Source organism: Lepidochelys olivacea, assembly GCF_965140295.1.
Source record: "Lepidochelys olivacea isolate rLepOli2 genome assembly, chromosome: 10".
NCBI classification, from domain to species: domain Eukaryota; kingdom Metazoa; phylum Chordata; order Testudines; family Cheloniidae; genus Lepidochelys; species Lepidochelys olivacea.
Window position 1 is genome coordinate 69,523,830 of NC_140420.1, and position 22,474 is coordinate 69,546,303.

Consider the following 22,474-nt stretch of genomic DNA (forward strand, 5'->3'; position numbering starts at 1 on the left):
TTGGCTAGGTACAGAGGCATTTGAGACAGCATGTTCACACACATGTTCCTAAACTAGCCGCAGTTGTTATGTAAGATTTAAGCTAACATAATGCTTCTGGCTTGGAATTGAAAGCCAGGATCAATGTAAATTTGATCTACCAATTTCTCCTGAAGTTCCATTTAATGAGGTCACTAATTCTACTCTGAACAATTATTGAAAACCATTTCATGACCAGACATTGTGGGCTTGGCTAATTAAGGAGTTATGAGCTGTGTGCATGTGTTTTATGGAGGTGTTTGCAGAGAGAGCCCTGGAAAGAGAGATCATCGGCATCTATAAGCTAACAAAGAAAGAAAATTTAACTTATTTCTCCAGGGTTCAGCAATGATTGCTCACGGATTCAGCAGAAATCCATACTTAACCTCTCAGACCTTTAATTGTATGAACTGACAATGTGCACATCAGAGTTCTGTCATGATCTTGACAACCACCAGCATGTGTGGCCTGGAAGCATAGACCTCATCAAGTTCTAAAAGCCTGACTGTGAAGCATAAAGAAGCTCAGGGTAGGAATTAAGACTGATCATTTACCTTCTTGATGCATGTTTCCTTTACATCTTTTCCTCGCTGGTGCACAAAGCACAAAGTTTCACCTCACTTACAATCTACTTACTTACAAAATCAGACATAAAAATACAAAAGCGTCACAGCACACTAATACTGAAAAATTGCTGACTTTCTCATTTTTACCATATAATTATAAAATAAATCCATTGGAATATAAATATTGTACTTACATTTCCGTGTATAGTATCTAGAGCAGTATAAACAAGTCATTGTCTGTATGCAATTTTAGTTTGTACTAACTTTGCTAGTGCTTTTTCTGTAGCCTGTTGTAAAACTAGGCAACTATCTACATGACCTCTGCGTACCCCCGGTTCAGAACCACTGCTTTATGAGATGAGTAAAGCAAAACTGGACACAGTCAAGACCAGCATGTGCCATCGATTTATACCATGGCAGTCTAATGCTGTCAGTGTAATGCACTATTACTTTCATTTAAAAATGTCTCTAGTGATTTTTAAACTATTTTTATTTAGTTGTCCTAGTAGCACCTGTAAACCAAAATCAGGACTCCACTGTGCTAGGCACTTGCATGCATGCATAGTAAGAGATTTACCATTTATATAGATAAGCCAAAGGGTGGGAGGAGAAGCAGAGTGGTGAAGTAAATTGTCCAAGGTGACAGAGCAGGTCACTGGGCAGCCCAGGATTCCTGAGTCTCTTTCCCACTGGACCAGGCTCTCCTAGCAATAATATGAACCTGTGGGCGTGCAATGAAACAGCTCTTGACAGAAACAAAGCCTCTCTTTCTTAATAACGCTCAACATCATTTTGTTTTTTGCCCTTCACTGTGTATTGAGAAGATGACGTCACTCAGCTGTCCACAGAGATGCCAAGTACTTTCTCCTGCCTGTGTTTGAAATCTGCACTCTATGCGCCAGATCTGATCTCATTTACATGGGTGTTACTCCATTTTGATGCTTGTGCAGAGGAGATCAGAATCTGGCCCCATGTGGCCGATGAAGCCTTGCTCAGATGGTACTGGATGCAAGCCTGAATAGTGGATGCATTTTTTATAATGTTCTTATATATAGTGGGTGAAATCCTGGCCCCGGTGAAATCAGTGGGAGTTTTGTCTTTGATATCAGTGGGACAGGGATTTCATCCTGTACATCTGAAGCCATCATCCTCCCTCTGGTGGAGAAGTTATAAATGACAGTACTGCTGGTTTTCCATAAGGGCTATACTAGGAGCGGGATTGGCATGGACTGGCATGTTGAACTGGATCCTGCATGAGTTCCATTCAAAGAACCCCTCAAACTTCAGGGGGTGTTCAGGTCTTGAGGGCTTATACCAACAGAATGGAGCAGTTTAAAACATTGAAACACCAGACTCCATGCCCTGATAGTCACTTAACCTTTCCCGCAGCCTGCTCTCCCGCTAGCTATTGAAGCAGAAAGCGCACTTTCCATTTGTCATGCTGGGGACAACTGCACAGATGAGATTTCTCTTTTAAAAAGAAGTTCACCTCCTGGGAATGGTGGCTGCCGTTAGTTCTGCAGGAAATAAGAACACAACACAAAAGATTTATAGGTTCCCAATAAACACATCTGTCTTCTAAGACCATTGCAGCAATGCTACTACCTGAATGAAAAATGTAATTCGCATGTGTACATCAAGATCAGAGCCCATTAATAACAACGTGCTGGGCTGGCTGGCCATCAGCAGCTGTTGTCAATATAGATTTTACCCTGCCTTTTCAGAAAATACCTTTTCCTTCAGCATACAAGAAACTCGAGTAAGACCATAGCATCATGGTGTCCATACAACAGTAATGCTCTTAGGCCAATGAAACATTCCCCACCTCTTAGGCAATGTTTAACATTATAGGATGAAATGCTGGCTCCGTTGACTTCAGTGGCGTCAGGATTTCAGCCACACTTGATAAAGAACTAATTGCATAGGACTGCAGAAGAGACGGATGCTAGCACTAGAAGAGAGAGGAAATCGTGTGTTAAGGCATGGGACCAGAGCTCAGGAGATCTGTGGGCTATTCCCCACTCTGCACTGACTCCCTGCATGACCTTGAGCCAGTCACTTGCGCTCTGTGCCTCAGTTCTGTGTATGTAACAGCCCAGGGGTCTTGGGAGGATAATTCCGTAACGACTGCAAGGCACTCAGCTGTCCGATGGGTTACACATAGGTACTAGTGGGAGAGGTTAACCAAGAATATCTGAATTGGTAATACTGGACCACATGTTCGCTGATGGTGATTATCAAGGAGAGCAGGTTGCTAGGTGTCCCTAAGGAAGAACTGTGAGCAATTTCCTCTGTTCAGGCGCTGAGCTTCTAGGAGCGCACCATGCGCATAGGAGGTTGGGAGTGGAGTGGGGCTAGGTGTCACCTCTTCAGAGTAGCTCCTCAGTGCCCCACTGAGTTATTCCGGCTGGGCACTGGGGAGACGATTCACCTTTCAGTGAGGTGTGGCGACAACCACAGCCCAAACAAAAGAAAACAGGTCGCACCTGTGGTGCAGGTATGTCCTATATCCAGCATCAAACTCAGACGTTAGTCTGAACCTGGGCATCTCACAGGAGCACTCCGCATTGGACAGGATGGAGCCCTTCATCAGCTTCTTACCATTGCAGCTGCTGGGGTAACATGAGCCATTGTTTGGAGAAACCTGGGGAGCAGGATAACAAGGATGACATTCCTAAGCACAATGTAGATGAGGTGGAGGGTGTTTTCTGGATGTACTTTGGTGTCACCTGGCTGGCTGAAAGCACAAAGGACAACTGAGAAAGTGAACAGGGGAGTGTTATCAACGTCTTCACATAACACAAGAACCAGGGATCAACTCAATGAAATTAATAGGCAGCAGGTTTAAAACAAACAAAAGGAAGGACTTCTCCCAACACTGGTCAACCTGTGGAACTTGTTGCCGGGGAATGTTGTGAAGGCCAAAAATATAACTGGTTTTAAAAAAAGAGCTAGATAAGGTCATAGAGAATAAGTCCATCAATGGCTATTAGCCAAGATGCTCATGGATGCAACCTCATGTTCTGGGTGTCCTTAAATCTCTGACTGCCAGAAGCCAGATTGGACTGGATGAAAGGGTATGGATCACTCAGAACTGCCCAGTTCTGTTCATTCCCTCTGATGCATCTGGCACTGGCCACTGTTGGAAGACAGGATATGGGCTAGATGTACCATTGTTCTTCTTCGTACCGACCCAGTATGGCCATTCTTATGTTCACCGTTGGTATTACCCCTACACTCGGGAAAACTGGAACACAGCCCTGAGCACAGGCTGAACTGCAAGGAGACACTCATGGTAAAAGGCAACCTTTCTCGAGTAACACAGCATGAGACTAAAACCGAGGCCTTCCCCACTTGTGGGAATTAATGAGCTCATGGGCTTTTCCACAGGAATTGAGGCATTGACTTTTGATGTCCTGACAATTGTCTATGACCTACCCCCTCCCCAAGTTCCAGCAGAGAGTGATCTGCACCTGTGGATCCCTGCTGTGGATTGACCCTACTGTGGCTGGAGATTGTTCCTTGCATGTCATTCTTTCTCTTTCTTCTTTACCCTATGGAAGCCCTCTACAAGGCTGGGGAGGAAATAGGAGCAGGAGGTCTCTGCCAGAAACTCCACTTCCTCAAATCTGCACAGCAACATAGCGTACATTTCTACAGAGTCTACAGTCACTTAGTTAGCTCTCGCTTTGCCAGCTCACATCCCACAGTGAGGACAGGGGCACAAGTGTCACATGCAAACTTATTCACCTCACTGTTGACCTTTCCCAGATCTATAATATATCTATTATAGTGTACTTTCAGGGCACTCAGCTATAAACCTCCTCTACTGAAAACAGACCATTTATTACAGATCTGTTCTCCCCCCCTCAGCCAGTTTCTTACCCAGGACAAAACATTCTCTCTCAGCCCAATCACTCCTTAGATTCCTGAAGAGCCTCATGCCAGGGACTTGAACGAAGAGGGTTTGAAAAGTTTAAGAAGTTATTGTGACGGTGCCCCCCATGTGCTTATGAATGTATATATGACATAACTGGAATATGCTTTATGTTACATATGCCATGTAACATATCTCTGAAAAGGTTATGATCTACTGAATCTATTCATCCTATTTATATTCATGTATCATTTTTGTATTCAAAGTTATGAATATTGGCTGTGTACTTGCTTGATTTTTAAGTAGCCTTAGTTAAGGATTTGGTCAGTTTCTTGAGAAAGGAATGTACAAATTAAGTGCCCAATCGAGAAGCACTTAATGCACAATGGATCTTGAAAGGCTCCAATCCACATAAGAAATCTACATGAGGATGTTCAAGGCAACATGCAAACAGTGGCTGCTGCCTGTGAAAACTGAGTCATGCATGGACATGTGACTTGCCCAAGTGACTCTCAAACTCCATCTTGGAGCTGGACTTTGCATAGCAGAGAGGAGGGGATCTCCAGCCACAAGAGAAAGTCTATTTAAGCCCATTGGAGACCCCTCCCTTTGGTCTTCAGCTGGCTAAAACGATAGCTTCTCCACCCACAAGGATATCTGAAGGAAACTGGAACAAAGGACAGTAACTACAGGGGGTGTGAGTGATTGCTGAACCCAGACTAGAAGGAGACTAGTCTGTAAAAGGAAGCTTACTGGAATTCCTCTGAGGGTGAGGTTTTTATCTGTGTTCAGTTTTCTTACTGTATTAGACATAGACTTGTGTGTTCTATTTTATTTTGCTTGGTAATTCACTTTATTCTGTCTGTTATTACTTGGAACCACTTAAATCCTACTTTCTGTATTTAATAAAATAACTTCTTACTTATTAATTAACCCAGAGTGTGTATTAATACCTGGGGGGGGGAGAGGGGAGAACAGCTGTGCATCTCTCTCTATCAGTGTTATAGAGGGCAAACAATTTATGAATTTACCCTGTATAAGCTTTATACAAGGTAAAACCGACTTGGGCTTTGGACCCCATTGGGAGTTGGGTATCTGAGTGTTAAAGACAGGAACACTTCTTAAGCTGCTTTCAGTTTATGCCTACAGCTGTTAGGGGATGTGGTTCAGACCAGGGTCTGGGTTTGCAGCAGGCTACGGGGTCTGGCTCAAACCAGGCAGGGCACTGAAGTCCCAAGCTGGGAGGGCAGGGAAAGCAGGAACAGAAGTAGTCTTGGCACATCAGTTGGCAACCCCCAGGGGGTTTCTGTGATCCAACCCGTCACAGTTATATCTACTGCTGACTCCCATAAAGAATTCCAGCAGCTTAGAGAGGCATATTTTTCCAGTACAGAAGCTGGGCTGGTTCATCACCATATTATAGCAGACTCAGTTAGGTGTTTTATACCTAGATTTAATTGTTTTTCAGCTAATTTACCTGCTACTGAAGCAAAGCTTATTGGTCTGTAATTCCCAGGATCAACCTTAGCAATTAAAAAAATAATTAATATGACACTGGCTGAGCTCTAGGTCTCTGCTAGAATAGCTGATTTAAATGGTAAATCATGTGGGTCTGATTCTGTGCTGAGCTTCTGGGATGTGCAGCCTGAGGTACTAGGGCAAAGATCGCTTTTATGTCTGGATTTCGGGAGCAGCCCCCAGCATAAATTAGAGCCGCCCTGGGTGCTGTTTTCATTTATGGCAGCCTCATTGAAGGCTGCCTGTGAACTGCTCTGCAGCCCAGTGTCCATGGCAGTATGCTCTATGGACATGTCTTCTACTGCTCCCAGCACCCCACCTACACCAGGGCTAGTAAAGGGTACTTTGCACTCCTCCTGCAGCAGAGGGATTTGCTTCTGGGGTACCTGTACAGCCAGAGCAGTGTATAAGATGTGGAGGTGGGGGGAATTTCTCCCTGTATTTCTGCCAGCAGTTCACCCACTTAATTCTTAAATTCTTTCAGAGTTCCTGGATTAACCACTCCATCCTGGTGACTCTTTGGCATTCAAGCTATCAATCTAGGCAACACCTCAGTCCCTAGTACTGCCTCCTCTGTATTGCCTGCAGAAGAGTAACTCTGGGGCAGGTATCTCCCAATTATTCTCTGTGGCGAAGACTGATGCAAAGATTCCCTTATTCTCCTTGCTTGCTGTCATGCTTTTAACTGCCTCAACAATAAGGAGCCCCCCAATTCCCACAGAAAGTTATTCTACAAGATCTCACCCCCCATTCATGGTTCAAAATGTTCGGTCTACATTTTCTTTGCTAATGTAATCCACCTGCTCCTGGCTTGTACCATGCAAAGCTCCTCCTCTGACTCACTGGTGTTTACATCCGCCAAAGGACTTGGAGAAAATAAGGCTGCCCCAGCTCAGAATGCCCACTACTAATGGACGGTGTACAAGGACTCTACTTACATCTATGGAGCTTAACCAGGACAGCATCACAGTCAGCGTCAGAAAGAGAGAACACCGAAGGCAACTGCATCATTAAGATATTTATTGAGAACAGTTAAAACACTCGGAAAACTCCAACCATTTATATAAAAAAATACAGATTTGAACACCATGCATGTGCACACACACATTTTAATTTCTTCAGGTCAGAGAACTGTTACGTCGGGAACGTGGCGAGGCTTCTTCCCTTCCTAAAAAGTCATCTTGTGCAGGCAATCATGGAACAGAGATGGCTGGAAGCACTTTTCCTGAACATTGGCCAAATCCCACTCGGTACCCATTTCCCTGGCAGTGACCTGGAATGGGGAGAGGAAGAGAGTCACAAGAGGGGCACCCAGTGATTTTTACAATAAGTAAAAAAATAAAATAGCACAAACTGCAGTACCAACACGAAAGGGAACAAAATGAATGTAAATACACTGTCGTAGGCCTAGCTCCTTAGCTGTGCTCAGTTGGGGTGATCCAAACTCCACTGACCCAAAGTTTCCCATCGACATTGAGGGGCTTTTGATCAGGCCAGTACACACTGGATACCACTGAGGGGAGGGGGCTGTAAGGCAATATTTGTGGGTCCCCAAACCTGGGGCTGGTTCTATGCCGGCCTGGTCTCTGGTGTAGTTTAGAGCAGCCTTAGGAGAATCCTCAGCTTGCCAGACCATCAATGGGATGGCTACATTTAAAAAACCAAAACTAATGGTCAGATCCTCAACTAGTATAAATTGGACTAGCCCATTAAATTGAATTGGCACGGCTCCACTGACACCAGCTGAGGATCTGGCCCAAGACGTCCACTATGCTCCATTATATAAACAATGAATGTCTACAACTGCTGCCAATGTTGCCGGTCATTGATTACATCTGCAACTACAGAATGATTTGACCTCTCAATACTCATGCAAGCTGTGAGTTGACACACTGACATATTGTCCTACATATTTATTTTTTTAATTCCACAATCCTGGGGTATGTGGCTGCTGCAAGTCCCCCCTCAGTACTGGTGCATTCTGCCATGTACTGTACATATTCAGAAAGAGCAATCCATTAGTTCAGCTTGCAGAGAAAGCAGGAAAGGAAACTCAGCTGAAAGCATTTCATCCTGTATGCATCAGGCATACCTGAAAACGTTATACTGAGATGAAGCAACAGATAGAATTACTGCAGACCTCAGCTGATAAGGTTTAGTGAAGGGAAAGACATCAGTGGTATAACATGTCCCGTTAGTTTATTTTAAGGAGCAATTTCATTGTCAAAAGATACACTCTTCCCTGCATGTAACTAAATGGTACAGTAGTTCCAGTGATTCATCTGTCTCTGAATTTCTATTAGAGAGAGAGAGAGAGAGTTAATGTTATTCAGATCATTTGTATCTTCTCACTGAGGGCTTGTCTTCACTGCAGTGTTAGCTCAAGGTATAACTCAATGTTACCCCGAACCTGACTCCTGTTTACACACAAAAATTTCTAGCTCAGGTAAAGTGACGCTTTAAATGCGAACTAGCTGGTCCACGGGGGTAGGGGTGCGGGAGTGTGCACTGAAGCTTGAGTGCTGCAGACACTTAAGCTAGCAATGCAGTGGGAATGCAGCTACAGGCTACAACTTGTGTTAGCACAACTCACCAGGTGCTATGCCAAATCAACCAGCCTGTGTAGTTCAAATGTTTAGTCATGTGGCCACTCTCCCTTGAGCTAGGCTCACAGAACTCACAGCCCAGAGGGACAGTGGGAAAAGCCACCTTTGTGCTCTCCCAATCTTCATAGAATCATAGGACTGGAAGGGACGAAGGCAGGACTAAGTATTATCTAGACCATCCCTGACAGGTGTTTGTCCAACCTGCTCTTCAAAATCCCCAATGATGGAGATTCCACAACCTCCCCAGGCAATTTATTCCAGTGCTTAACCACCCTGACAGTTAGGAAGTTTTTCCTAATGTCCAACCTAAACCTCCCTTGCTGCAATTTAAGCCCATTGCTTCTTGCCCTATCCTCAGAGGTTAAGAAAACAATTTTGCTTCCTCCTCCTTGTAGCAACCTTTTACATACTTGAAAAGGTATGTCCCCCCTCAGTTTTCTCTTGTCCAGACTAAGCAAACCCAATTTTTTCACTCTTCCCTCATAGGTCATGTTTTCCAGACCTCTGATCATTTTTGTCACTCTTCTCTGGACTCTCTCCAATTTGTCCACATCCTTCCTGAAATGTGGTGCCCAGAACTGGCCACAATACTCCGGTTGAGGCCTAATCAGCGTGGAGTAGAGCGGAAGAATTACTTCTCATGGCTTGCTTACAACACTCCTGCTAATACATCACAGAAGCATGTTTGGTTTTTTTGCAACAGTGTCACACTGTTGACTCATATTTAGCATGTGGTCCACTATGACCCCCAGATCCCTTTCCGCAGTACTGCTTCCTAGACAGCCATTTCCCATTTTGTATGTGTGCAACTGGTGGTTCCTTCCTAAGTGGGGTACTTTGCATTTGTCCTGATTGAACTTCATCCTATTTACTTCAGACCATTTCTCCTGTTTGTCCATCTTGGGTTGCTCTGGGGGCTAGAGAAGCCCCTTTGCAGGTCTAAATTACTGTAGCTTCCCTGGGCTGTCCTAGAGGCTGCAGCCCTGACCCAAATTTCTTCCACAGTGCTGCAGCCCCTTCTGCTCCCGTCATTCCCCTACACCATCCGAGGGCAGCCTTCTGGCTGTCGGCCATAGTGCCTGCATCAGGGAAATCCTCCCCCAGCTGAATATGGGGCATTTATTTTGCTCTGGCCTGTTTCCGCAGCATAAACAGGCTGAACCAGGGAGTGAGGATCTCATTCATGGTGTCTGGAAAAAAAGGCTTTGCAGCATTCCACTGCGGTGATTCATAGCAACATTGTCCTTACTTCCTAATTATATACGTAGCGGAGACTGTCCTCTTACTTGATTGCTCCCAAAGTAGAGTGTGTTATTGCTAGTTTTTACAAGGCACTGAAATCATTCAGTTGGCAACAGGGAAGGTGACTATTCACTTAAGCAGCTTCGGTATCTGCACTCCCTTTCCTGACATTAGAGGCTTCAACAGGACCTTAAAGGAGATTTTTCAGCTCTTGACTTTACCAAGGAGTGCTTTTCAGAGAAACAAGTCCTAAAGAAATAGAATTTCTCATTCCCTCTTCAGTCCACTCACACTCAGGGGTTGTCTCTGAATCATATCACAGAATGCCTGCATCTATGCTCTGTTCATCCCAGAGATTCTTTGTAATGCTGATAAAGCAGTGGAGTTTTCCTTGAGAGAGCAGATTCCACTTCTTACGAGAACTCAGGCTGTGCAGTAACCCAGAGGTCTAGGGAAACTCTGTCTCTTTCCAAGGATCAAATGTTGAAAAACTTAGTGCAGAGAAGTGATCAGGTCTGAAACTCAAGTAGCCAAGGCATAAAGAGAGGAATAGATACTAAAAGGGAGAAAGCCATCTTTGACTAGGTCAGACTGGAGTGACACTTGGATATAATATTAAATGAGAACAGTGTCACACTGGCCACCTACATGCCAAAAAACCTCCAAAAAACCATGACTTTGGAAAAGAAAATGCAGACTCTGAACTTTATAACTGGCCAAATTCCTGCTCAGGTTTATTGTAATGACTGTCAGTGAGGTTAAATGAGTTGGGGGTTAAATATTGAACACATTTATTCAAAAGGGCCTGCTAAGCACTAACAATCAACATGTTTACTCTTGGGGTTGGAAACCAATTCAGATTTCACACAGCAGACGAACATACACAAGGAAACCTTAACGAGGATAGGAAAATGCTATGTTCCATTTGCTGAACGTCATGAGTACACATGCTCTTTTCCCCCAAAATATTTGATGTTTTCCAGTCTCACCAACTGGATACTCTCACAAAAAACCAACCTTCCACATAAACTTCCTCGTGGCTGGACTTTACAAAAACTAGACAAGCCATTTACAACACACACTTTGCTTCTCTACAAAAGAAAAAGGACACTAAACTACCTAAACTACTACATGCCACAAGGGGCCACAGCAATGGTTCCCTTAACCCACCCAGCAATATTGTTAATCTATCCAACTATACTCTTAGCCCAGCAGAAGAATCTGTCCCATCTCGGGGCCTCTCCTTCTGCCCCACCACCTCTACGAACATGATACAGTTCTGTGGTGACCTAGAATCCTATTTTCGACGTCTCCGACTCAAGGAATATTTCCAACACACCTCTGAACAACATACTAACCCACAGAGACCTTCCTACCAAGACTACAAAAAGGATTCTGGGTGGACTCCTCCTGAAGGTCGAAACAACAGACTGGACTTCTACATAGAATGCTTCCGCCAATGTGCACAGGCTGAAATTGTGGAAAAGCAGCATCACTTGCCCATAACCTTAGCTGTGCAAAACACAATGCCATCCACAGCCTCAGAAACAACTCTGACATCATAATCAAAAAGGCTGACAAAGGAGGTGCTGTTGTCATCATGAATAGGTTGGAATATGAAGAAGAAGCTGCTAGGCAGCTCTCCAACACCACTTTCTACAAGCCATTACCCTTTGATCCCACTGAGGATTACCAAAAGAAACTACAGCATTTGCTCAAGAAACTCCCTGAAAAAGCACAAGAACAAATCCGCACAGACACATCTCTGGAACCCCGACCTGGGGTATTCTATCTGCTACCCTAGATCCATAAACCTGGAAATCCTGGATGCCCCATCATCTCAGGCATTGGCACCCTGACAGCAGGATTGTCTGGCTATGTAGCCTCCCTCCTCAGGCCCTATGCTACCAGCACTCCCAGCTATCTTCGAGGCACCACTGACTTCCTGAGGAAACTACAATCCATCAGTGATCTTCCTGAAAACACCATCCTGGCCACGATGGCTGTAGAAGCCCTCTACACCAATGTTCCACACAAAGATGGACTACAAGCCGTCAGGAACAGTATCCCCGATAATGTCATGGCAAACCTGGTGGCTGAACTTTGTGACTTCGTCCTCACCCATAACTATTTCACATTTGGGGACAATGTATACCTTCAAATCAGCAGCACTGCTATGGGTACCTGCATGGCCCCACAGTATGCTAACATTTTTATGGCTGACTTAGAACAACGCTTCCTCAGCTCTCGTTCCCTAATGCCCCTACTCTACTTGCGCTATATTGATGACATCTTCATCATCTGGATCCATGGAAAAGAAGCCCTTGAGGAATTCCACCATGATTTCAACAATTTCCATCCCACCATCAACCTCAGCCTGGACCAGTTCACACAAGAGATCCACTTCCTAGACACTATGGTGCTAATAAGCGATGGTCACATAACCACCACCCTATACAGGAAACCTACGGACCGCTATTTCTACCTGCATGCCTCCAGCTTTCATCCAGACCACACCACACGATCCATTGTCTACAGCCAAGCTCTACGATACAACTGCATTTGCTCCAACCCCTCAGACAGACACAAACACCCAAAAGATCTCTATCAAGCATTCTTACAACTACAATACCCACCTGCTGAAGTGAAGAAACAGATTGACAGAGCCAGAAGAGTACCCAGAAGTTACCTACTACAGGACAGGCCCAACAAAGAAAACAACAGAACGCCACTAGCCATCACCTTCAGCCCCCAACTAAAACCTCTCCAGCGCATCAAGGATCTACAACCTATCCTGAAGGACGACCCATCACCCTCACAGATCTTGGGGGACAGGCCAGCCCTTGCTTACAGACAGTCCCCAAACCTGAAGCAAATACTCACCAGCAACCACATACCACACAACAGAACCACTAACCCAGGAACCTATCCTTGCAACAAAGCCCGTTGCCAACTGTGTCCACATATCTATTCAGGGGACACCATCATAGGGCCTAATCACATCAGCCACACTATCAGAGGCTCGTTCACCTGCACATCTACCCATGTGATATATGCCATCATGTGCCAGCAATGCCCCTCTGCCATGTACATTGGCCAAACTGGACAGTCTCTACGTAAAAGAATAAATGGACACAAATCAGACATCAAGAATTATAACATTCAAAAAAAAGTTGGAGAACACTTCAATCTCTTTGGTCACTCGATTACAGACCTAAAAGTGGCAATTCTTCAACAAAAAAACTTCAAAAACAGACTCCAACGAGAGACTGCTGAATTGGAATTAATTTGCAAACTGGATATAATTAACTTCGGCTTGAATAGAGACTGGGAATGGATGGGTCATTACACAAAGTAAAACTATCTCCCCATGTTTATTCCACCCCCCACTGTTCCTCAGATGTTCTTGTCAACTGCTGGAAATGGACCACCTTGATTATCACTACAAAAGGTCCCCACGCACACACACACCCCCCGGCTCTCCCGCTGGTAATATCTCACCTTAAGTGATCACTCTCGTTACAGTGTATATGGTAACACCCATTTTTTCATGTTCTCTATGTATATAAATCTCCCCATTGTATTTTCCACTGAATGCATCCGATGAAGTGAGCTGTAGCTCACGAAAGCTTATGCGCAAATAAATGTTTTAGTCTCTAAGGTGCCACAAGCACTCCTTTGCTTTTTGCACATATACCTAGTTATCTGCAGGGCCAGCTGGTCCAGCACTGTCCCTTCTCTGGAGATGAACTCCAGCCCTGTCCCCATCCTACAGGCATACCAGGGTGGAGGAGGAAAAGTTCTCGTAGTATTGATATCCTCACCCTTGTCCTTGGCAGTGCCCCTCCTCCCACAGAACCCAGAAGACCGGGTGCGTATATAGTTCCTGAGCGCTACTTCCCACCCCACAGACCCAGCTGAGAGGTTCAGTAAAAATCTCCTGGCACCCTCATCCCCCAGAAAGGTAAAGCTACTTAGAGTGAGCTGGTCTTCTCCCTTCTCTCTAACAGACCTGGGCTCCCCGCTAGCCACTCTGACCAGGAGCTAACTTGTTATATGAATGACCTTCAAACAGCAGCCTGTTGGCTCATCACTAGTAAACCCTACTTAAGTCAGTCACAGGGCTCTGAGGAGTCAACGGAGTTTCCATGAATCTTTGTTCGGCTTCATTGCTGGTGATTTTTAGCACAATGTGCTACCCTTGCGGTCCACTATAATTGAGAGCAGTAACAAGGTGTAGCACGGTTAATGGAGCAGGCTCTGTGGACCTGTCAGCCAACACCGCGGCCCCCAAGGAAAGACTGAAGGAACTACAGATACGTTTTGAAACGTGCCACAGTGCCGTTTAGCGAAAGAAATCTTGCAATACCAGCTGCCATGAGAAACATTTCTCAGGAACAATACATTGCTCTTGGTTTATTTACGTTAGGGTTCTCTGAAATAGCTTAAGGAGGAGGGGGGAGGGGTTGAGTCAAGTGGAAATTTGAAACAAACAAAAGTAGGCAATAAATCATTGGTTGGGCACTTGGTAAGACAGGCCTTAGTCCTGCCTTGGGACAGGCTGTAATAGGCCTACACTCTAACCTGTGCAGTAAAGGCTTTGGTTCGACTTACCATACGTCACTAAATATGAGGGCATCCCGAACTAGCTCAGGAGCCAGCCCTGGAGCATACATTTCCTTTTACATACATCAGCAGTTGGGCTTTACAAATGTTTTGATCTATTGTAGCTGCGGAACATTGTTTATTTCAAAATAGCACACTGTTAGCATCACTAACTTGGCTTAATGCGCATCTATCAACATGCAATGTTCTGTGTTGTGTTAGCGTTACGTTATATTATTTTAATTGTCCCACTGATAAACGATGTTCGAGATTTGAAACAGCCGTCTAAAAGGAAAGTTCTTATTAAGCACCAAGGAGATCGTGGGCCACATTCTAATGCCCTGGCTCATGCAGAGTAGCCACTAGTTGATGTCAATGGAACCACTTGAAGAGTAAAAATACTATTTATTTACTGTGAGCAAGGGTGTCAGAATCTAACCTATGGCGTAGTGGCTAGAGTATGTCACACGTATTCAGGACCCTGGGGTTCTATTCACAGCTTAGCTCCTGATGTATTGTTGGACCTTCCACAAGGCATCAAAACCCCTGTGAGGTTTAGTTATTAACCTAGAACTCTCAGAGCATCAGTCAGGGCTACAATGGAGAGCCCAAAAGGCTTCTATCAAACTGGGTGGCAATTACAGTTGGCTGGGAAATAATTTCATTTCCTGCCAAAAATTTTGAACAATGTTTCCATTGAATATTTTCCTAACTTGGGGGAGGAGGCAAGGGTGGAGTGGGTGTAAAAACAGCCAAACCCCCGATTTTTTTTTTTAAAATGAAAACTTTACAAAAACAGATCTTTTTCCATGAAAATCTTTAAAAAAATACTTTGTAGCCAAAATAACAACAACAAAAAAACACTGACAGCAAAAATTTGACCCGCTCCATTTTCAATGATCTATTAACACATTTCATTAAAATCCAATAGTTTTATACCAGCTTTCATCCAAGGATCTCAAAGCAGTTTACAAACAGCAATACAGACAGTCTTGGCATCCTGTGAGGAAGATGTTACCCCTCCAGACCCATCCAGCCAGTGCTTTTCATTCCATTAGGAAAATGAAGCACCAGGCTGAGATACTCAGTATTTGAAAATCAGGCTACTTATTCTGGTGCTTGAGCACGGATTGAGTGTCCAAGCACGGAGATTTGAACTTTTCTGATCTAACTGACCTTTCCTAGGTGGCAGAATCTGTGTCAATCAAGAATAATCTCATTAAGTACTAGCTGTTTTGCCTCAGATAATGCACAGTGCATATCGAGATGGAAGAGGAAATGCTCCCCTTTGTTCCACATTTTGCTTAGAAGCAGACAATAACTTGAGTGGTGTATTGCGAGCTCAGCTCTGGCCTGCAGAAAGAGGAGACGAGTGTAGGGTTACCATATTTCAGGTTCCCCAGAAGAGGACACTGCGCGGTCGGGGGGCTGAAAGCGGAGTCCAGTTGGGTGGTACCTGTGGCAGGGGTACTCGCTGGAGGTGGGGGCCAGTGTCGCTCCCTGCCATGGTGGCAGGCACAAGAGCAGGACACAGCGACAGCCATCAGTCAGGGCCTCCCTGCGGGATCCCCTCCCCATGGTTGGGAGATGGGCAGATGTGGCTGCAGGAGAATGGACCAATCAGCTGCAGATGCAGAGGAGGGACCGATCAGGAAGTGGACCAATTGGGGCTCTTTCTGAGCTACACCATCTGCTCTGCAAAAATCCAGGACATTTCCTGATATTTGAAACATCTGCCAGGACAGAGGATGGAGACTCAAAAAAAGAGGCAATGTTCTGGAAAAACAGGACGTATGGTAACCCCAGACGAGGGGAATCTGCCTATTAGCAGGTGGTGGGGAGTGGGGGCAGCTGCAACGATGATTTAAAAAGCAAGAGGAAGTTCTGAAATGTCACTACTACAGGATCTGCACTTCATTCACACTAGTGGGCCCATTCACCTCACCTAACTACCCCACTTGGTGCACAGAGGTCATCGCAGTGCAACGGTAAATTCCACAGCCTCTACACAGTGCTCTCCCAACAAACCCAACCCACAGAGAAGTGAACACATGGCGAGGCTCCATGTCCATCTCTGCACATAAATCTTCACTGCCTTCTTGTCGATCATACTGTCACCATTTACCCCTCCGGATATCTCAGCTCATTTATTGCAGCTGTTGTCAGTTTCAGTAACATATTTTCTATTTCCGTTCTTGGTTCAGGGGATCTATTACAGGGCCCGCTCTTGTGACGTCAGAGCCGTTAATCTTGCCGATGCTTTCGAAGCGGTTAATGGGCTGTACTGATGTGCATGCACCACCGTGTGCTGGATTTTGCCACCTCATTTATTTCAGTGCTCTCTTTGAAGGGCCCCTGCAGTGTCTGCTTAGCTTCATACTCAGACCTTGCATCAATGCTCCTTCACTTGGCTAGAATTATTTTCCTGTGTTCATTCCTTAATTGCCGAAATAGCCAGCCGGGTAAGGCACCGTAGTTTTGCCTCTGTGCTGTAGGTATCCCCCGCCTATGATAGTCCTTGCAAGTTTCCCAGTCCCCAAAAAATGTTCCTTTCACCAGACATATGTACCAGCCTCCATGACTTAGTCACAATTGTTTTCTCTTGCTCATGGCACATTCATTAATTCTTCCTAGTACTTTGGCAGCTTCGTTGTCTGTGTAAATCCTGTGGGCTACTCCACTTAGTATGTGTAAGAACTGGGGGGTGGGGGAGAATGGAAGAAGCTGTTCAGATCAAGGTTAGGTTCTGGCTAGTGAGATTTGTTGATATGAAAAATTTCACAAACAGTTCTCTAAAATGGCCAGCAGAGGAACTGAGGAGATGTCTGCAAAATTGGGTCAAAAAATCTCACAAGAATAGCTTTACCCCATATCAAAAACAGGAGGAAAAAAGTAATTTCTGGTTCTGAATCTGACCTTGAACTAAAAACACAGGAGTCGGGTTTGGATCCAGGAATCTGAACTGGAACCCCCTCTACCATATTCAAAACGGTTTAGATCTAGGATTCTGGGTTCGGCTCCTGCAGCCAGGACAAATGGCTCAAGTGCATGGAGGCTTTGGCTGGGAGTTTCAGAGGAGCCTAAGGGACGCAGGCACTCAAATCCTATTGAAATTCAGTAGGCACCTGTTGTGATAACTGGGCCAACAAATTTACCCTAAGTCTGAGCTTAACTGTGAAAAGTGAGTGAAAGTTCATAAAATGTTACAATAACAAAACGTTGAAAACAGGGAAAGATGGGGAAAAAAAAGAGGCTGAATTAGCCCAAACAAAAAGGCCTACTGATAAAATTCAAAGACTTTATTAAGATAGTGTCTGGTAAACCAGAACAGTGGGAGACCGGCAATCAATGAACCAAAATTGGTGTGTCCAAATTAGGCCCATTGGCTGATAAAATAACGAAGGAGTGAATGACTCTGCCCATCGCTCCTCCTAAGGGCTCCTTAAAATAAAAGTGTTTGAGGAAAACTGGTAGAGAGGAAGCGAAATGGAACAATTGCTGATTCAAAGAAGGGAAAGGAGTGAGCTTCACCATCATGGCTGCCACCCTCATCGTCACCTGGGACCCTGGGATCCATTGTAGCATCATTGGGTCTTCATTGTTCTGATCACAAGAAATGTCCCAACTAGATCAAGCCAAGAGAGGGAGTCAGAGATGACATCTCTACCTCTACTGGCTTCGGCTAAATCCCGAACACCACAAGATATGTGGAGACTCTCTCACATTCACACTGTCTTTTTCCTTTCCCACCTTATTTCTTCTCTTTCCTATCCTCCTTTTGCCTTCTGTCTATGAAAAGTCTGGCTTAGCCAGCCAAGACTGTATATTTTGCAACACCTCTGTAAGCCTGTGACCACAGAAGCAGATAAAAGCAATGCCCTAAAACATCCTGATGCTGGTATGAGTTTGCCAGGACTCGGAGTGGCTGATACGACTGTGTGCTGTGCCTGGGTTTTCCAGCAGCAAGGTTGCAAGGGAGAATCAACACCAGAGACAGAAGCTGCCCTTTCTATCTTTAGGTTTCTGTCTGTCTGTCTTGTTTTCTAGGAAACGGGACCAGACTTCAACAGCAGCAGCACCAGCTCATTTCAACTAATTTTTTCTTTTCTCCAAAAAGGACAGTCATTACTGATGGTTAGTCTCTAAGGTGCCACAAGTACTCCTTTTCTTTTTGTGAGTACCACCTAAGAGACTGTTAAACAAGTGGGGGTTTCTGTCTAAAAACTCTCTATAGCTCAAGGGGAAATGGAACAAGGGATGTTGTTAAAATGAAAGCCGTGCTTAATACTTTACATTCCAAATACTTGAACCATTTTCCCTTCTCGTTCTGTATCTTTAATAAGAGGCTTAATGGTGTTTGCCATGGTACTAAGCAGGCTGAGTTCTCTGTATACCAACCCTTTTTGAAATTGTTTAATGTTAGACCATGTCAGGGGCATTTAACACCTTTGACTCTTTGGGTCCATACATTCCATCTAAATTACACCACCACACCGAACTCTTTAAGGCTCCTTTCAAAATCCCAGTCCTTAGTGTCATGATGGAAAAAAACAAACACCTCCTTTGCTTTCCATAGCAGCTTTTATGCTACCTAAAGGAACAACGCTATCACACATCTCTATGGAGAGGGAAGTGTCAAAAGAGGAATAACAAAGTATCACATGTTATTTTTAGTTTGCAAAAAACCCCAAATCAAAACTACTAGCCCCTAACATATTTTTGTGCATTGCACACTATATATGACTACAGTTATGTGTGTGCGCGCGTGTGTGCATGCAATAACTACTTAAGGGAAAGGCTGGCTAGTGAAAAGCATCACCATTCCTGCTCTGGTGCTGTCTTTTCAGTTCATTCAAAAATATCTGGCAACTTTATTTGATAAAGTTGGGGGGCAGGGGGGGGGGCAAGGAGGGGGCAGAACAGAAATCCTGGCATCATGCTCAAAAGGGATCTCTGAACCTAGGAAATGGGGAGCCCATGTGCTTCAATACTAGGGTAACAGGCACTGTATAATACCCAAAAATAGACAGACACTTACAAACAGACCCATACAGCAGATATAGCAGGGGACAGTTTATCCCCCTGCCTTTACCTCCCAGGAACCAGGAAGGGGTCATGTGCAGCTAGGAATTCACAGGCAGCCTGACTCCCACTAGAAATGCTATACATAAAACAACTAGGGGCCACACGCCGTGGTACTCGGCCAGAGAACACACTCATAATCATTTGGTTGTTACCTGTTATAATGACTTCATCCCCATCCTGCAGAAATTTACGAGAATGTCCATTCCCAAGGTCAATTACTTTTGTTCCCTTCCATGACATCTCCAGCAGGGAGCCAAAGTTCTCCGGATCCTTCAAAACATAAGTTAGTAACAGAATTCAGAGTAACAGCCGTGTTAGTCTGTATTCGCAAAAAGAAAAGGAGTACTTGTGGCACCTTAGAGACTAACCAATTTATTTGAGCATGAGCTTTCGTGAGCTACAGCTCACTTCATCGGATGCATACCGTGGATACTGCAGCAGACTTTATATACACACAGAGATCATGAAACAATACCTCCTCCCACCCCACTGTCCTGCTGGTAATAACCTGGATTTGTGCTGGAAATGGCCCAACTTGATGATCACTTTAGATAAGCTATTACCAGCAGGACAGTGGGGTGGGAGGAGGTATTGTTTCATGATCTCTGTGTGTATATAAAGTCTGCTGCAGTATCCACGGTATGCATCCGATGAAGTGAGCTGTAGCTCACGAAAGCTCATGCTCAAATAAATTGGTTAGTCTCTAAGGTGCCACAAGTACTCCTTTTCCTTTTAGTAACAGAATTGTAAAACCATTCCACATGTCTGTACTACCATTAACCACCAAGCCCCTGCTGCTGGGAGTGAGAAAACAAATACAGTATATTGTTGGATTCTGTGCAATGGAACCTTGCCAGTAACAGCCATTGATCCAGTTCATTGATGTGCTAGCTTACTCACCCGTCTTGTGTATTTAACTCCTTACTTGCTGGAGGCCACAACTGCCTAAAGCAGTCTTCTCTTTGGCATCATTAGCTTTTGTAGTGGGCACGATAAAGAAAAATTGGATCCTGTTCGAGGAAGAATGGAGCTAAATCTAGGGCACTATTTCTGCCTCTCAAGTATCTGTCTATTGCTACATTTCAGAGTCCTATTCACATTTCATTGTACAGAGGAATGCTAAATGTTGGTAAATGTTAAAAAGATTTTAATGTAAATCTGCAGCATGGTGTATTAGAGAAAAGAAACAGCACTTCATTTATACACGTGTACCCCAGCAGGATGGTGTAAGTGCTTTATTACGCTGGCACACTGCTGGAGCCTTATAGAAGGACAGATGGCAATGCACTAGGAGCAAGATCCAACCCCCACTCATGTTTCCCAGTGGAAAGTCTCCCGATGACTTTATAGGCTATTGGACATCAGGGTATAAAATATTAACCTGTCCTTATTTTCTATTTCAGCAAGAGGAAGGAAAACAACACATCACACCTCCGACCACCACTGAACAATGTCCAGCAATGTGCTGGTCAGGAGACAGAGCTCCATGAATCCCAAAAAATACATTGGAGAAAGTGGGTTTTGCATTTTCTAAGTAGAGTGCAACACCAGTGCAGTATAAATGAAAATAATGGACTATGAAACTAGGTTCATACAGAATTGAGAGACTTGGAAGTGTTAACACTTTGAAAAAACAGTAACAGTAACACTTATATTATCTAGAGGTTTTCCCTCCATAGATCTCAACATACTGTTGCTGTGGGGTTTGTTTTTAACAATGAGATAGTAGCTGTAACTCACACTGCAGGATTGGGCTACTTTTGTGCAGGAATATTGTTGCCTCTAAAATACCACAACTGGCTTTTATGGATACTGACAGTAGGAAGGCTTAAAAAATATGTACTCCAAAAAGACTAAGGAAGAACTACAAAGATGTCCATAATAAAACAAAGTGGGTTGAAGGCCAGTTTCTAGTTGCTGAGTACTTAGTTATTAGTGACAGCTGTTCGTGAAATGCTTACGGGTCCACTGATTGTTCCAGATGCCAGGAGATCTCCAGGTCTGAGGTTGCATCCATTGATGGAGTGATGAGCCAGCTGCTGTTTCATGGTCCAGTACATGTACTGGAAAAAGGGGGAAGTGAATGACAAACATGACTCTCAGATATCACTAGTCTGTACAAAATGCATTTCATTCTTTCTGGATCATACTGTTAAACATTAGCCCTCAAGAACAACATCCTTATCTAATCAGGAGCCTTCAGCAGCCTAAATGGAACATTTGTAATTACTTTAAATTGATCCTCTGGCTCACTGATTAGTCTCCAGATGTATGGCCTTCTGAATATAAATAGTTTGAAGAGGTGAGAAGCAACTATTGTAACCCTACTTTCACAACATACAGCATATTAATACCACAGCTCCGTAGGCAACTGGCCTGGTCCAAAGCTCAGTGGAATCAATGGGAACCTTTCCAATGACATAATGGACTTTCAATCAGTCCCACTCTATATGAGCATTTGGCCCCTCAGCAGGAATAAGTAGATGTCAATGGAATCCTATGTAGAAGGATTTTAGCACCTGAAGGCGTGGCATTAAAGTTGGGGTTATTGGCAATTTGTGGCTACCAGAGTCAGCTGTTTCTGCACAATGTAACCAGTCCTAATTATTGTTAAATGGGTAACTAGACAGAAGAAGTGCAGGTACCTGGCAGTACAGCACAGACAACATCAGTCATGTTACTAATATGACTTTCAAGGGGAAGAGCCTCTTTGGCCACTGACTCACTAACCTAGTGAGGAGTTTTTTAAATGAGGTTCAAAGGAGACCGCTGAGAAAAGCCCACAGGTAGGTTTAAAAAAAAAGTGACCTTAACAGAAGGCCAGGTGTTGACCTTAAGAGTATGTCTATGTGCAATAAAAGACCTGCGGTTGGTCCGGTCAGCTGACTTTGGGCTATACAATTATATGTAGATATTCAGAGTTGGGCTGGAGCCCAGGCTCTGTGACCACGCCCCCG

At 44.4% G+C, this 22,474-nt stretch overlaps 1 protein-coding gene across 2 annotated transcripts in view; it reads right to left on the minus strand.

Annotated features, from left to right (window-relative positions):
• Positions 1–6,984: 6,984 nt before the first annotated feature.
• The window catches only part of FAH (fumarylacetoacetate hydrolase), a 31,659-nt gene continuing 16,169 nt past the window's right edge, over positions 6,985–22,474 (minus strand). Inside the window, exons 12-16 of one of the 2 annotated variants that reach the window (XR_014713249.1) lie at positions 21,479–21,580; positions 19,670–19,787; positions 8,214–8,275; positions 8,072–8,124; positions 6,985–7,252 (exon numbers count right to left, since the gene is read on the minus strand). Coding sequence is in view for 1 of the 2 variants with exons in the window: in XM_084640749.1 (XP_084496875.1) it covers positions 7,173–7,252; positions 19,670–19,787; positions 21,479–21,580 (300 nt within the window). In the remaining variant the exon portion in view is untranslated. The remainder of the gene's footprint in view (positions 7,253–8,071; positions 8,125–8,213; positions 8,276–19,669; positions 19,788–21,478; positions 21,581–22,474) is intronic. The other variant, XM_084640749.1, reaches the window with a different exon arrangement.